Source organism: Athalia rosae, chromosome 7, assembly GCF_917208135.1.
Source record: "Athalia rosae chromosome 7, iyAthRosa1.1, whole genome shotgun sequence".
In the NCBI taxonomy this organism is placed as follows: Eukaryota; Metazoa; Arthropoda; class Insecta; order Hymenoptera; family Athaliidae; genus Athalia; species Athalia rosae.
In genome coordinates this window covers 3,348,832-3,361,928 of record NC_064032.1, presented here as the reverse complement: position 1 = coordinate 3,361,928, position 13,097 = coordinate 3,348,832, and the positions used below count along the sequence as shown (strand labels likewise).

At 32.3% G+C, this 13,097-nt stretch overlaps 1 protein-coding gene and 1 long non-coding RNA gene across 10 annotated transcripts in view; one reads left to right on the top strand and one right to left on the bottom strand.

Annotated features, from left to right (window-relative positions):
• Positions 1-404: 404 nt before the first annotated feature.
• LOC125501926 lies at positions 405-13,095 on the top strand. Its single transcript, XR_007279666.1, has 3 exons — positions 405-763; positions 10,084-10,182; positions 12,907-13,095. It is a non-coding gene; the product is annotated as an uncharacterized LOC125501926 (long non-coding RNA).
• LOC105692554 overlaps positions 2,151-13,097 on the bottom strand; it is a 31,190-nt gene continuing 20,243 nt past the window's right edge. For 7 of the 9 annotated variants that reach the window (XM_020851197.2, XM_020851170.3, XM_020851221.3 and 4 more), the window contains 10 exons: positions 11,725-12,005; positions 11,422-11,616; positions 11,232-11,340; positions 10,945-11,124; positions 10,623-10,741; positions 10,347-10,523; positions 10,056-10,243; positions 9,514-9,953; positions 8,931-9,179; positions 2,151-8,585 (listed from right to left, as the gene is read on the bottom strand). In XM_020851197.2, the coding sequence (XP_020706856.2) occupies positions 8,407-8,585; positions 8,931-9,179; positions 9,514-9,953; positions 10,056-10,243; positions 10,347-10,523; positions 10,623-10,741; positions 10,945-11,124; positions 11,232-11,340; positions 11,422-11,616; positions 11,725-12,005 (2,117 nt within the window). In that variant the 3' untranslated portion in view covers positions 2,151-8,406. The remainder of the gene's footprint in view (positions 8,586-8,930; positions 9,180-9,513; positions 9,954-10,055; positions 10,244-10,346; positions 10,524-10,622; positions 10,742-10,944; positions 11,125-11,231; positions 11,341-11,421; positions 11,617-11,724; positions 12,006-13,097) is intronic. The other 2 variants (XM_020851241.3, XM_020851315.3) reach the window with 1 other exon arrangement.

The window sequence follows — 13,097 nt, the reverse complement described above, 5'->3', positions numbered from 1 at the left end:
AAAAAAAAAAGGAATCTTGATTACTCGATAAGCAACAGATCCCGTACACTATGTATGACTCGAATCTTTATCGCACAGATGTTCGACTCAAATGTTGCTTATCGCGCAGGTGAGCGAGAAAATTTTTTTTTCTCTACAGATACACATTTGTATCGTGCCGATATCATCGCTAGATCGGCTCTACGATAGAGAAAATCATCATCATCCACATGTTATTGTTGCAGGTGGTTGAAATTTTTTCAACTTGCGACAAAAAAACTAAAGTCGTACATTTTCCAAATTTTCTAACGATTTTATCGCGATCGTTATTTTATTCCCAATGAAAAAAAAAAATCATCGTCCAAGATACAACGTGGGAATCACATAGTCCCAAAAATGAAAGAAAAATTAACGATATTCACGATAATAATAATAATGCGCGATGATCTATATAATCGATGGATTCGTACGTGGTCTACACGATATTCAAGCGTAGTCAACACGGTCGATTTTCGTCGACCTTGTTTTCATTGTTCGACCGTTTACTCTGTTTACCTCCGAAACGTAAACAGAATCGGGTGAGTCGAGTGACCGAGAATCTTCAGTTTCCAGTGAGCGTTAGGCCTAGGTGGAAGTTGCGTTGTAAGTTATAATAGCGAAAATCGAGTGACGCCGTTGAGCGATTTTTGTGCCCGGAAAGGACGCTGCGGTCCAGCTGGTGCAGCGGTGCAACGATTCGGCTTCGGACTCAGGGGGAAACGGTCTTCGACACTTTTTTTCTCAGGTATGCTTTTAATTCGAGACAAATTACGACGATTGCGACGATTGATTGAACGAAAAATCCTCGGACGCGTAGCCCGCTCGACGTCGCCATAATTTTTTCGCTTTTGCGTTCCCGTTGCTCTCCGGACTAATACCCCTTTTATCTCGCGTAAAACATTTCTCAACATGACGCCTCTCTCTCTCTTTCTCTCACTCTCTCTCTCTCTGTATGTTAATTAACTTAAGGAAAGTTGATCTCGTTTTTTTTTTCTCAGAATTTTTAATCATATTTTAATGACGCAATGATCGTTATACAAATGCGGTATTATACCTACTTTTACAATCAATCAATGAATGAAATAATAAAATTCCCATTCGAAAACGAAAAGTAAGGGAACGAAAAATAATTTTGAAAATTAAATAATGAGAATACAATATAGTAACATTAATGATGACGGTAACGCAACGTTAATTATAACAATAATGATTATATATATGTATAATATAATTACAATGCTTACATAGAATCACATACTTTTCATTTTTTATGTATAATATACTAGTGTATAATAATAATGATAATAATATTTACTAATGATGATAATGATAACGATACATAATTAATAATTATATGGTATATTTATATCTAGACATAGTTATACGTATATCCATATACATATATATATATTTCTTCACATATATATGTATACATATATTTATGATAATTATGTTATTAATAATTGCAACGCGTGACTGCTAGCGCGTGTTTTCATTCTAAAAAGACAAACTTAAATTTATCTCATAATTATCATATTCAATTATGTAGGTATATATTATTATAGGTAATAATGTTTTTCCACCTCATTTTATTTATTTATTATTATCTTTATAATTTTTACTTTACTTTGTCTCTTTTTTTCTTTTCATTTATTAATTCTTTTTCTCGCCATCTTCGATCTAGTCAATTTTTTTATAAATGGAAGAAAATTGTCGATGAAGATATTGGAAAGACATCATATGTTTTTCGTGTTATCTCATACCTATTCTCGCGATTCATAGTAGTCATCTTATTCCATTCATTCAGTTTTCATTCCATCTCGTTACTCATTCATTATTATATAATTAATTAAATTATTCTTTCTTTCTTTTGTTTCCGTTTCGTCGATAATTAGATAACCATTTTTTTTTTTCTCATCTAATCAAAGACGTAAGATAAATTATATATAACTACCAACACGTATAGTTATATGTATATAGGTAATATTCTTTCAATTCAATATACTTTATTTTTCTCTCTTCCTTTTTATATTTTTTTTCATCCATCTCTATGTGATAATTTTTTTTATTTTTTCTGCATTCACTTTTTCTATCTATTCCATTTTGGTGGTTATTGTTCATTTTGGTTTTGGTTTTATCTTACTTTTTTTCTCATTCTCCCGCACGCGGATCTCAAAATAATAATTTTCTCACTGCAGTATATAAGTAATAATATAACTGTATACATCGTTTCCAAAATATTACAGTAGAAGAAAAGAAAATTGAAAATGTTGAAGGGGGGGAAAAAAAAAATTTTCGACATCAAAAAATATTTACATCATTAATGCGAAAATTCATTTAATATTATTATTATTATTGTTGTTATTGTTATTGTTATTATTATTGTTGTTATTATTATGTATAGGCCAACTGTATAAAATGACATTGAGTATGAGTTCGGTATTTTTGGTATCGATGATCGAGAGATTTTTCTAAAAATTTTTGTAAAAAGAAAACGGAGACGAATGAAAGTAGAAAGAATGATTTTTTTTCATACAGCTATGTTATCTGAAAAGTCTTTATATCTGTGATCAGAAAAATTTTCGCGACGGTTTTCGGAAATGAGTATAAAAAAAAAATGCGAAATTCATCAAACCGATGAGCACAAAAACCGTAGAAGATAAGAGAGAATAAAAATGATTAACAGTGCTAGAAATGACATCAGATAGTAATCACAGAAATAGTTAATACCCGTACTCTCTCGATCAACAATCATTATCTATGAATTGGAACGAAAAAAGAAGAAAAGGAAAGTTTGAAAGTTCATGATTCCAAGTATTGAAAAGATATCGAATGGATTCGTTATGCGTCGATAATATTATAACGACGATAGTAATAAGTTGATCATTTGACGGAAAAAAAGTTCCGAGCAACTAAAATTAATGTTTATATAATTTTTTTGAATCTTATTTCAATTTTCTTTTCTGTGATATAAGATGCTTGCGAAATACCCAATGATATAATATATACGTCATTCGTGTATGTACGTGTATTAGGGTGATTTTTGGTTTCGACGATTTCTTTTTTCGATTACCACCTGAACTTTTGTTAAATATGTCGGAAAAGGAAATTCTCTGAAAGTTTCAGACCTTATGAATGATTTCAAATATTTTCCCCGAAAGTGGAGAGATTTACCAGTTGAAAAGCACGTGAATCAAGTTTTTTTCTTCAAAGTTCTATAACATTTGGGCAGTTCTCGTTTTTTCGCTGTTATCTCCGAATGGGTCAAATTGACCGAGAGAATGTATGAGGAAATTTTGTTGGAAATTTAGTTACCTACAAAAAAGGTCCTCCAGACCTAATTTCTCTGATCAAGATTTCTTGAGATATTGAGCTTTAACTTACTTGTGATATAAAATTTCTATGAATCGATATTAAGGGCTGAAACTTTCAGGGAACTTCTATTTCGACATATTGAACGAAATTTCAGGTGGGGATTAAAGAAAAAAGAAAAAAAAAATCACCCTAACGTGTACGTATATTATATCTCGTCATTTATTATTATTGTTAAGTAACATGTCATCCATCAATATTACATTTAAACGACCTTACAGACCTATGTATACCTATAATATTCATCATTATACTTATACGTGTTATACATATAATCGTGTCGTTTGATCATCGGAACTTTTATTTATTCATTTTATATTCAATCATTTATTCATTAACTAATTTCATTTACTTTTCTCTTCCGATTTATGATTATCTATTCAATTATTCACTATGGAAGGCTATGCATATCATGTAATATAATATATATATATTATATATAAGAAATCTTCTCCCTCAATTTTTAACCACGCACGAAACTCACTCTATTCGATTTTTTTTTTCATTACCATCTCTTTGATTTTTGATTTTTTTTTTTCTTCTCGATCAATTTTTCGTTAATTCACGAGCTCTTCCTTTTACATATTATATGTATACCTTGATCCCCATGTTTTTTTTTTGGTTTTTATTTGATTGTTTCCATTTTTTATCTACTCTGCTAAAAAAGAAAATGACTACGAAAAGAGATAATTAATTTGCGATAAAGAAAAAGCTCTTAATTGGTCTATTTTTCAATTTTATTGCAGTGAGTCAAAAATTTGATAAGATCAAGGAATATATGTATACGTACGTGCGTAAGAAAATCATATGAAAAACCAAACTTTCGTCTCAGTTACATCTCTTTATTGTAATAGTCATTATAATCATCTTTTTATTTCTTATATATATGTATTAATTGAAAACGACACGCGCTGATGAAATTATTAATTTGTTCAAAATTTACACGTTCAATTATTCAAGCTGCTGAGAGGAGAAGAAAAATGTCTAAAAAAAAATGACAACAAGAAATACTTGAGATACATGTATCTGATCGATGTCATTATGTGATCAAAAAAATAGTCTATGCAATTAATGGAAAAACTAATATCCAATTAATTGATCAATTAACAGAAAAAATTAATGATCGAAGAGTTTTGTCGAAGCAGAAATGAATGCGTGTCGTTTATCATATTTCATATCACCCTATCGTAATATATGAGGAATAAAATGAAAATTAAATATTCAAATTAATTTTGAAATGTCATTCAATTAATATTCTCATTGATAAAGTATAGTAATGCATGTTTGATACAATACCTAGTACAAAATCATCGTTATTTCGGATTATTAATTAATATGTTTATCTGTGTAGATTGTAAATAACCGATCGATTCGAAAATGATCGCAGTTATACATAATATATATATAATATATCTATATGTATATACGTATATATCCTTTGAGCGTTTATGCGTTAAATTAATTATTACATTAATTATCATATATCCATTTATATATGTATCTATATAACATAATAATTAATTAATTATTCAATTATGATCGTGCGTGGTTGAATATGTATCGATATATAATATATACATTATATATATAACATACATATAATATCATAAAACCCAACCGCGATATATATCATACATCATACATATGTATATATATATATATATATAATTAATATTATATATATATAATTTTCTTTATTTTATTGTATATTATTTTATCATTAATGTAGTTTTATTCCTTTCAATTTTTTTGGGTTTTTTTTCACCTTTTTTCTTCTTCTTTCTATATACGGATACTTTCTGTTGTCTAATTTACATGAATTAGGTATTTATCCCCCGATATACCGTGAGGTATATACATATATTATATATACATATATATTGGTATATATTATTTACTGTCAATCAATATTACAGTCAAGGGTAAATCATCCACCGCATCAGCATCGTGCTAATGATATTAGAAAAACTCAACAAGAATTTAAACATTATTAAATAATCGGAATAACAATAATTACAGATCGTATGAATACATATATATATATATGTATATGTGTATATGTATTTACGATTTCGAAATTCTTTTCATTCGATTTTTCGTCCCGTCAAAATCGCTCGTATTCTCCAATTGTGCACCGGTATCTGGTGTACACGTTTACCTAGATTTATGTACGCCCGGTTACTACGCGATAAAAAAAAATCTATGCAAGTATTTGTATATATATATATGTATTTATAATAGACATTAAATAATATAATACATATCATATAATATTCATATTACTACATTCACGAATCATATGTTTTTCCCAAGTGAGCGAATACACCGCGCGTACATTATTTTATACATTTGCATAGTATACCTATACGATAATAATTTATCAGTTTTGGCCCAATTTTAACAACAGTAATAACAGAAACAATGATATTAATAATGACAATAATAATAATGGTGGTAATTAATGATAACAACAACGGTAATGACAATGATAATACGTAATATATTGCGCCTTGGCTAAGTTTAAACCCTTTCGTTTTTCTTGGTTCTTTTTTTTGCTCTTTTTCTTTTGCATTTTTTTTTTTTTTCAATTTTTTTTTCTCTCCCTTAAATTCATCTCGTACCTTAAGTAATGTTAAAAATAAAAATTAGCTATACGTTGAAATTGTTCAATCTTAACGCAAGGCACGGCGTGTAGATAGTTCACGTTTTATAAATTCAGGTTTTTTCATCGTTTTCTTTTTTTGTTTATTAGTTTTTAATTTTTCATTCCTTCTTCTCCCATATTTTTTCTCACGTTTACTTAATTTCGAATTTAAACAACCCATATAATAATGATAAATCATTTTCAACACAAATTATGACGATAATTTCTCTTACTGAAATTGTATGCAATGTGTTGTAATTTAATTATTTCATAACTTTTTTTTTGGTTTTTTCTCTCTCTCTTTTCTCTTTGTCTCCTTTCGTCTATATAATTATGTACCATTTTATATACTTTATGTGTAATTGATTTTTCAGTTTTTTTTTTCTCGCGATTATTTGCTTCAAATTATTTCATCTTATATATACTGTATATATATATGTATATATGTATATGTATTTTTTTTTTAATATCGTTATTTAATATTCTTTCACGTTGATTTCAATTACATAGTTGTTTTTTTTTTTTTGGTTTTTTGTCATTTTTTTCATCTTTAATTCGTCTAAGTCGCTGCTTTTTTATATTATCCTACTCGCGTTCTCTTATTGATTTTGTAATAATATCCTAATTATTTATTACATTAAGTAGTCTATAGATATAGTATATAATATATTTATATATACAGAGGTTGATTAAATTGTTTTGTAAATTTAACTTGTCGTTCTTTTTCTTTTTTTTAATATTTTTTTTCTTTTTCTTGCATCTTCAATTTCGTTAAAGTTCTTTTTTTTTTTTTCTTTGCACTTGCTGACCGAGAAAAGAAGAATTTTGTATAAATATTATATTATACATTGCACAGGTATTGCATATGTAATATATCATATTTTTTAAATACAGGTAACAACATATACGCGATACGTTCACGCCTATACATATATATATTATATAATATGTATATATGTATTGTATTTCAATGAATCGTTGAAAATAAAATTGGAAAATAATCGGTATACTGATACAGGTATACCTTATTTGATTTTTACAATTTCACGCTGACGATTTTGAAAATTTGGTTCTCTTTTGTTTTACAATTCTTGTCTGCTGCAGAGAAGTCTGGATTTCTCGATGTACGGTTTTTCATACCTTCAAATCATTAATAATAAACGAGATCACGTATTTTTTTTCAAACAACATATGTTATAATTTCAATTAATTAACGATTAATAATTAATAATATATGAAATATCTGTCATATATCTATATATCAATATCAATGTATACGCGGAAGAGAGTGGATTTGGTTCTACAAACCGTTCATCATAATTTTAATCCTTTTCATTATAATTATTATTATTTTTTAATCATTTATAATTATTATGAAACAAAAAGAGTGCTACAGTTTTTTTCTTCCTTTATTTCCTTCAAATTGTTCTCTTTTAACACATATCAATTGCGATGCCTATTTCTCTATTAATTTAATCTTTTTTTTATCTTTTTAGATTTTTTTTTCTCTCTCTTTCAACTAACAAGTATTAGGACCCTGTATTATTATTATTTCTCATAAATATCCTATGTATGTATGTAATATGTATATTATAAGAAAACCCGTAAACTCGTTGCGCGCAACTGCATCGTATTATAATATTTGATAATAATTTAATCAAAGGTTATCGTCGTCGTTATTACAAGTTTTCTCTTGTCTTTTTTTTTTCTCATCCGATTTCATTATTCATGAGACACCGTCATTTATTAATCAATTAAATTAAATTGAGTTATGTATGTATATATCATATATTTTTGGATAATATGTGTAGCTAAGATATTAAACAAAATTCGAATCGATAAAGAAAAGAAGAGGTAAAATATTTTCAAAATAATTATCAAGCGTGAACGTAGTCACAGACGTAGTGAGATATTAAGTAGGTATGATACTATATAAATATTTTCTCGGACAGCAAACATAATAATAAATATTCGTTAATAAATTTTTTTTTTTTTTTCTGCTTTGTTTTCATAATTTATACCTAATTTGAATAATTAATCGTCGTAAAATTTATTCCGGTTTAATTATGCGCTATTTATATATAATATATGTATATATGTATATATGTATATATATATCTATATATATTATATAATATATAGTATATGATAAACGTTAATATTCGACGTTACATATGTTACGTGTCTGCTGCGTGTGTGGTATGTATAATATGTGTGTCGTGTGTCAAGTAATGGATAATCGTTGATAAAAAATAATATCAATAATAATTAACAGTAACAATAATGACGTTAATGATGAATATAATGTAAAAGTTTTTTTTTTTTTTTCTCTTATTTTTCTCCCTCGGTTTTTGTTTAATTTAATTTTTAACTTATACGTGATTATTAAAGTTAGATTGTTGAGCACAATTATTAATTTCTATGAGAGATTTACGGGATGCGCTGTGAGCAGATGACATGTCCGCGAACTCCCCAGCCGACTTACCCTTCCGCGGCAAAGTTGTCGCTTCACCCATCGACGGCAGCTCTCTCGGCTTCCAAATCGGCGAACCTACATATATATATAATATCATACGTTTAACTTCAATCGATCGAAAAACCCCCGATATTCATGGGTGAAATGAAAAGAAAAAACGAGACGAATATTCGAACAAGAATCTATCGAACAACAATCACAATCTACGTCCCGAAAGAAACGAACGATTATTATCGGGCGCCAAATTTTGCATCGCAATTGAAAAAGAGAGGTGAAATTTTTCAAGAGGGAAAAATTCATTGGCAAGAAAGTCTGCTGTTATATCCCGTTGATATTGCAGCACTGACAATTGTGGGGTCGTCTTTTTTTGAATTTGGTTTTTTCTTTTTTTTTTTTTTGGTTTTCAATTTTTGTTCTTACCGAGTTCTTTGACGGTAATCGGCTGGTAGTTCTCGGGCTGATGAGAGGACTGTATGAGACGCGCTTGACTACCGGTGCTTCCGGCGGATATTGTGGATGTCGTACTCAATGTCAAATGATTCGGCGTTCGCCCTAGAGTCGTTTTTTTCTCGCCTAAAAAAGCCTGCGAGTCCTCTTCGCCTTCTGACTTTGTACCCGACTCCATGTCTACCTTTATCTCACCTGTAATTAAAACAGTACCCGCTACTCCTGGACCGCACACGATCGACGGAGGCGCGAGTCAGTTGGTTCTTTTTTTTTTTTTTTTCTTTTTTTTGTTTTTTTCCTCAGCAGAAAAAAAACATTACTTTCAATCACCGGTATCGAATCACCTACTTTTTATCACCGAAAATGGGGAGAGACAAAAAAAAAAATTTTTTTTGAAAATAATAACCAGTGGAAGATTCTACGTTCGATAATTTTTCTTTTCAACGTGCTTCAATCTATCATTTCACGGAAATCCGAAGGTCAAAGGTGAAAAGAAGACTCGCCCCGGTCGGTGATTAAAACGCGAGCTGATCTAACGATGTAAAAATGAGCTCACCGGAGCTGTCGCTGATGGTTTTGCTCCTCGATCGAAAGGTTGTGGGATTCGTGGAGGTTGTCGATGCGGACGACGTTGTTATCGTTGTTGTCGATGCGGCGGACGACGTTGTCGTTTGAGCCTCTTCGAAGTCTTTGTCCTCCGAACTTTCGTGGTCGACGCTGTGCTTCGATTGGCTGTACTTCCGTTTCACGTTGTGCTGATTAGCGAGCAATTGCTGTTTAACGCTTTTCTTCGACACCGTACCGTTGCCGTTTTGCGATTGACCTTGACTCGTCGGTTTCTCGTACTTTTCCACGTGGCCGGTGGACATCCGGGGCGATATCGACATCGACGGTTGAGACATGTTCTGCTTAGTAGACGGTATGCTCATGTTCCTAACGGATTCGCGAATTATCTGACGAATCGTTTTCAGGAACGCGTTACGGAAGTCCGTCGTGCTGGGGAGAGTAGAATGAGCAAAAAATATTTATCGATTCGATCTCCCCCCCATCCCGATCTTTTTCTTTTTTATTCTTTTCATTTCATTCTTGTTTATTTACCTGTTTGACAAGACGTAAACTTTTTCAGATCGTCGCTGCAACTGGCTCCTCAGGTGGATCAATTCCCACAGGAAATGGGACTCCATGTCCTTGGCGGAGCTCGCGCGGACCTGGACTTCGGTTACAGGTATCAAAACTTGATATCTTATTATCTCTACCTCGCTAGAATTGGCCTTCGTTGAAACACCCTGTCAAACGGTGGTGGGGGAGGAAAAATTCGCGTACAAGATTATTCTTTTTTTTTTTTTTTTTCTTTGACTTTTACTTTTACTCTCAACGGTGGTCACTTACCATCAATTTTTTCTTCTGTCTGAGTCTCTCCTTGCAGAGGAATACGACAGCGGATTTGAACACGAAGCACATAGCGTGCAGCTCCAATCCTTTTTTTATTTTTCCCAAAAAATCTGAAATGTTCAACCATTCGACGCCGCCGTAGTAAAGAAGATCGCCGGGGCTCAAATCGATCGGCTGTGTTAAAACGGGGGGCGAATTATCGTTCGGTGAAATCCACAGTGTCGGAATATTTTTGTTTAGCAAATTTTTTCTTATTTTTTTTTTCTTTCTTACCTGTTTGCACGATTTTTGATGCTGTCTGAAAAGGTGATCAAAAATTGCTCCGTACTCTTCGTGAATTCGTTGCATTTCGTTTATGTGCTCAGCTACCTTTTCCATCCCCTTCAGAGCCTCTGAAATTCCGAAAAGATTGATCGATTATATTCGTCTTTCGTTGATTCATTTTAATTTTTTTCCTTCTAAATCACGATCCACGGATTCGCGTGACGTGAGAAAATAGTAGAGTTCGAGATATCCTCGTCGTGTGGACGAGGTCGTCAAATGTATCGAGACGCGGATATGCAAATAATGAGAATATTTCATCATTTTTACGAACCGATCAAGTGCTCGTGCTCCTCGCTGTGCTCGTCGGTGAGATTTCTGAGCTGCTGTAGCAGAAGAGGATATTTTAAGATTCGCTGAATCGGTTTTATCAGGTAAGATTCGAGGGTCGACGAATGTTGCTGGCGAGGATTTCTCGCCGATAAAAATTCCTGCAGCGCTTGATTGCCTTCGTCTGAAAATATTCGAATGGAGAATAGAAACGGTGATGGCGCGATCCGGAGAGTTTCGTGAATATTTTCACCCGTTTTATATGTATACGTATATCTTTGTTTTACTTACTGGGATGTAAAACTTTCTGAGCCTTCGAGTGACTAGCGCAAAATGAACTGTATAATTTGAAGTGGTTTACATAATACAAAAAGGCACTTCCGATGGAAAACAGGACCCCCTGTAACGAATGGTGAAGGAATGTGAAAAAAAGATCGAGTCGTAGTTGGAGATTTTTGAGAAACGAGGGCTAAGTTCTTACCTTGAATTGACTCGGGTGATCGAAATTATTGAAATCCGATTCCATTTCGATTGCGTGATCCAAATTTTGCAAAAATTGCCTTTGGAAGGTAACAATTTCTTGTATGTTTCCGAACAAGGCGTTTATTTCTGCGTTCGATAAAAATGTTTCTCGCTTCAGGGGCTCTAGATAGTTTTCCAGCAAATTATTTAAATTCTGAAACGGCAAAAGAACGTCGGTACGATAACGATGGAACGGTATTCGTCGACGACACCGAGTAAAAATTTCCAACAAAAAAAAAAAAAAATCAAAACGATATCCCACCTTTACATAAGTCCGTTCGGTATCTATCAATTCCAAAATGACTTTTTTCAGTTTTTCAGCATCGCTGAGTTGCCGGCTGGGTGTAAGCGCCTGTGAATGTGAGCTAACAACGCTTCCGGTGGGGCTTGATTTTCTGGTTTCTCCGGGCGATCGGCAGAACCCGGTAACTTGTTCGGCGGTTTTCAGTAAATTTTCTATCTCGAAAGAATTCGTTCGCGACGTTTGCTTTCCGTTCTCCATGTGCGATACCGACGGGCATTCCTGCAGCATCCCTTCCTTGCCTTCGTAACGTTCGAGAGAAAAAAAACAACATACAAATTCACTTTTCTAATGGTCAGAAATAAAATTTGATTAAAAAAAAGGGGAAAAGAATGAACGTTCGCTCGTCAAACTTGGAATTTTCCTTCGAAAAAGGGATCGACGTAATAAATTATTACGCCTAAAATACAATTTACACGAAACTTTACAAACTCGATGAATTTATCACACAGTAGAGTTAATGCTGAAATCTTCCTCTACATTTTACCACCCCCCTCCCACCTTTCTACCCCGCAACGGTGTTACTCGGCCCTCATTAAGGCGAAGTCAAATATTGATCTCTGCGAACAAAACGCAAGTTTCTTTCTTTTTTATTTCTTCCTCTTTTTCCTCCTTTTTTTCTCTTTTCTTTTTCTCTTTCTCTTTTTTCTTTTTTATTCCAGTTCCGTTACTTTTCACTCTTTCGTATCGTGTTGCCGGATTATATTCAGCGAACTAATTTTTTACCAGGTGTATAATAAATATGACACCGAATATACCCCCGGAGAGAAATGATATTAAAGGTGGTATAGCTCGTCAGAAATTTCACACCAATTAATCACTACGACGTAATTGTTTTTTCATTCGGGAGAAATTCGCGCACAATTTAGAACCGAGCCAAAAAAAAAAAAAAAGAAAAAGAAAAAGGAAATTACGATTGGAATTACAAAATTAACGGGTCATCCCGTCCCGAATGGCGAAAAAAAAAACGAACCGAACTGTTTTTCGAACGTGTACAATTTCCTAAAATTGGAGATTTGCTTGCGAATGAGAGAAAAAAATTGATTTTTTTTTCTCCCGATAGGCTGACACGGGATTATATACCACTCGTTAGATAATTCCCTTGGAAATAATTTAATCAATGAGATATATTTGCATTTATAGATTTTTCTCTCATTCACGGAGCGGGAGCGGAGTGCGAAGAGGTCGACCTAGATTTTGCGAAACAAGAGTGCAGAAATTGACAATTGACTTATGGGGGATGCATTGTGCGGCTGGTGAGTGTTCTATTTTTTTTTCTTCTCTCCACTTGTTTCGTTGATTACGTGCAGGGTGGGGTACGGTAGTACGTATAC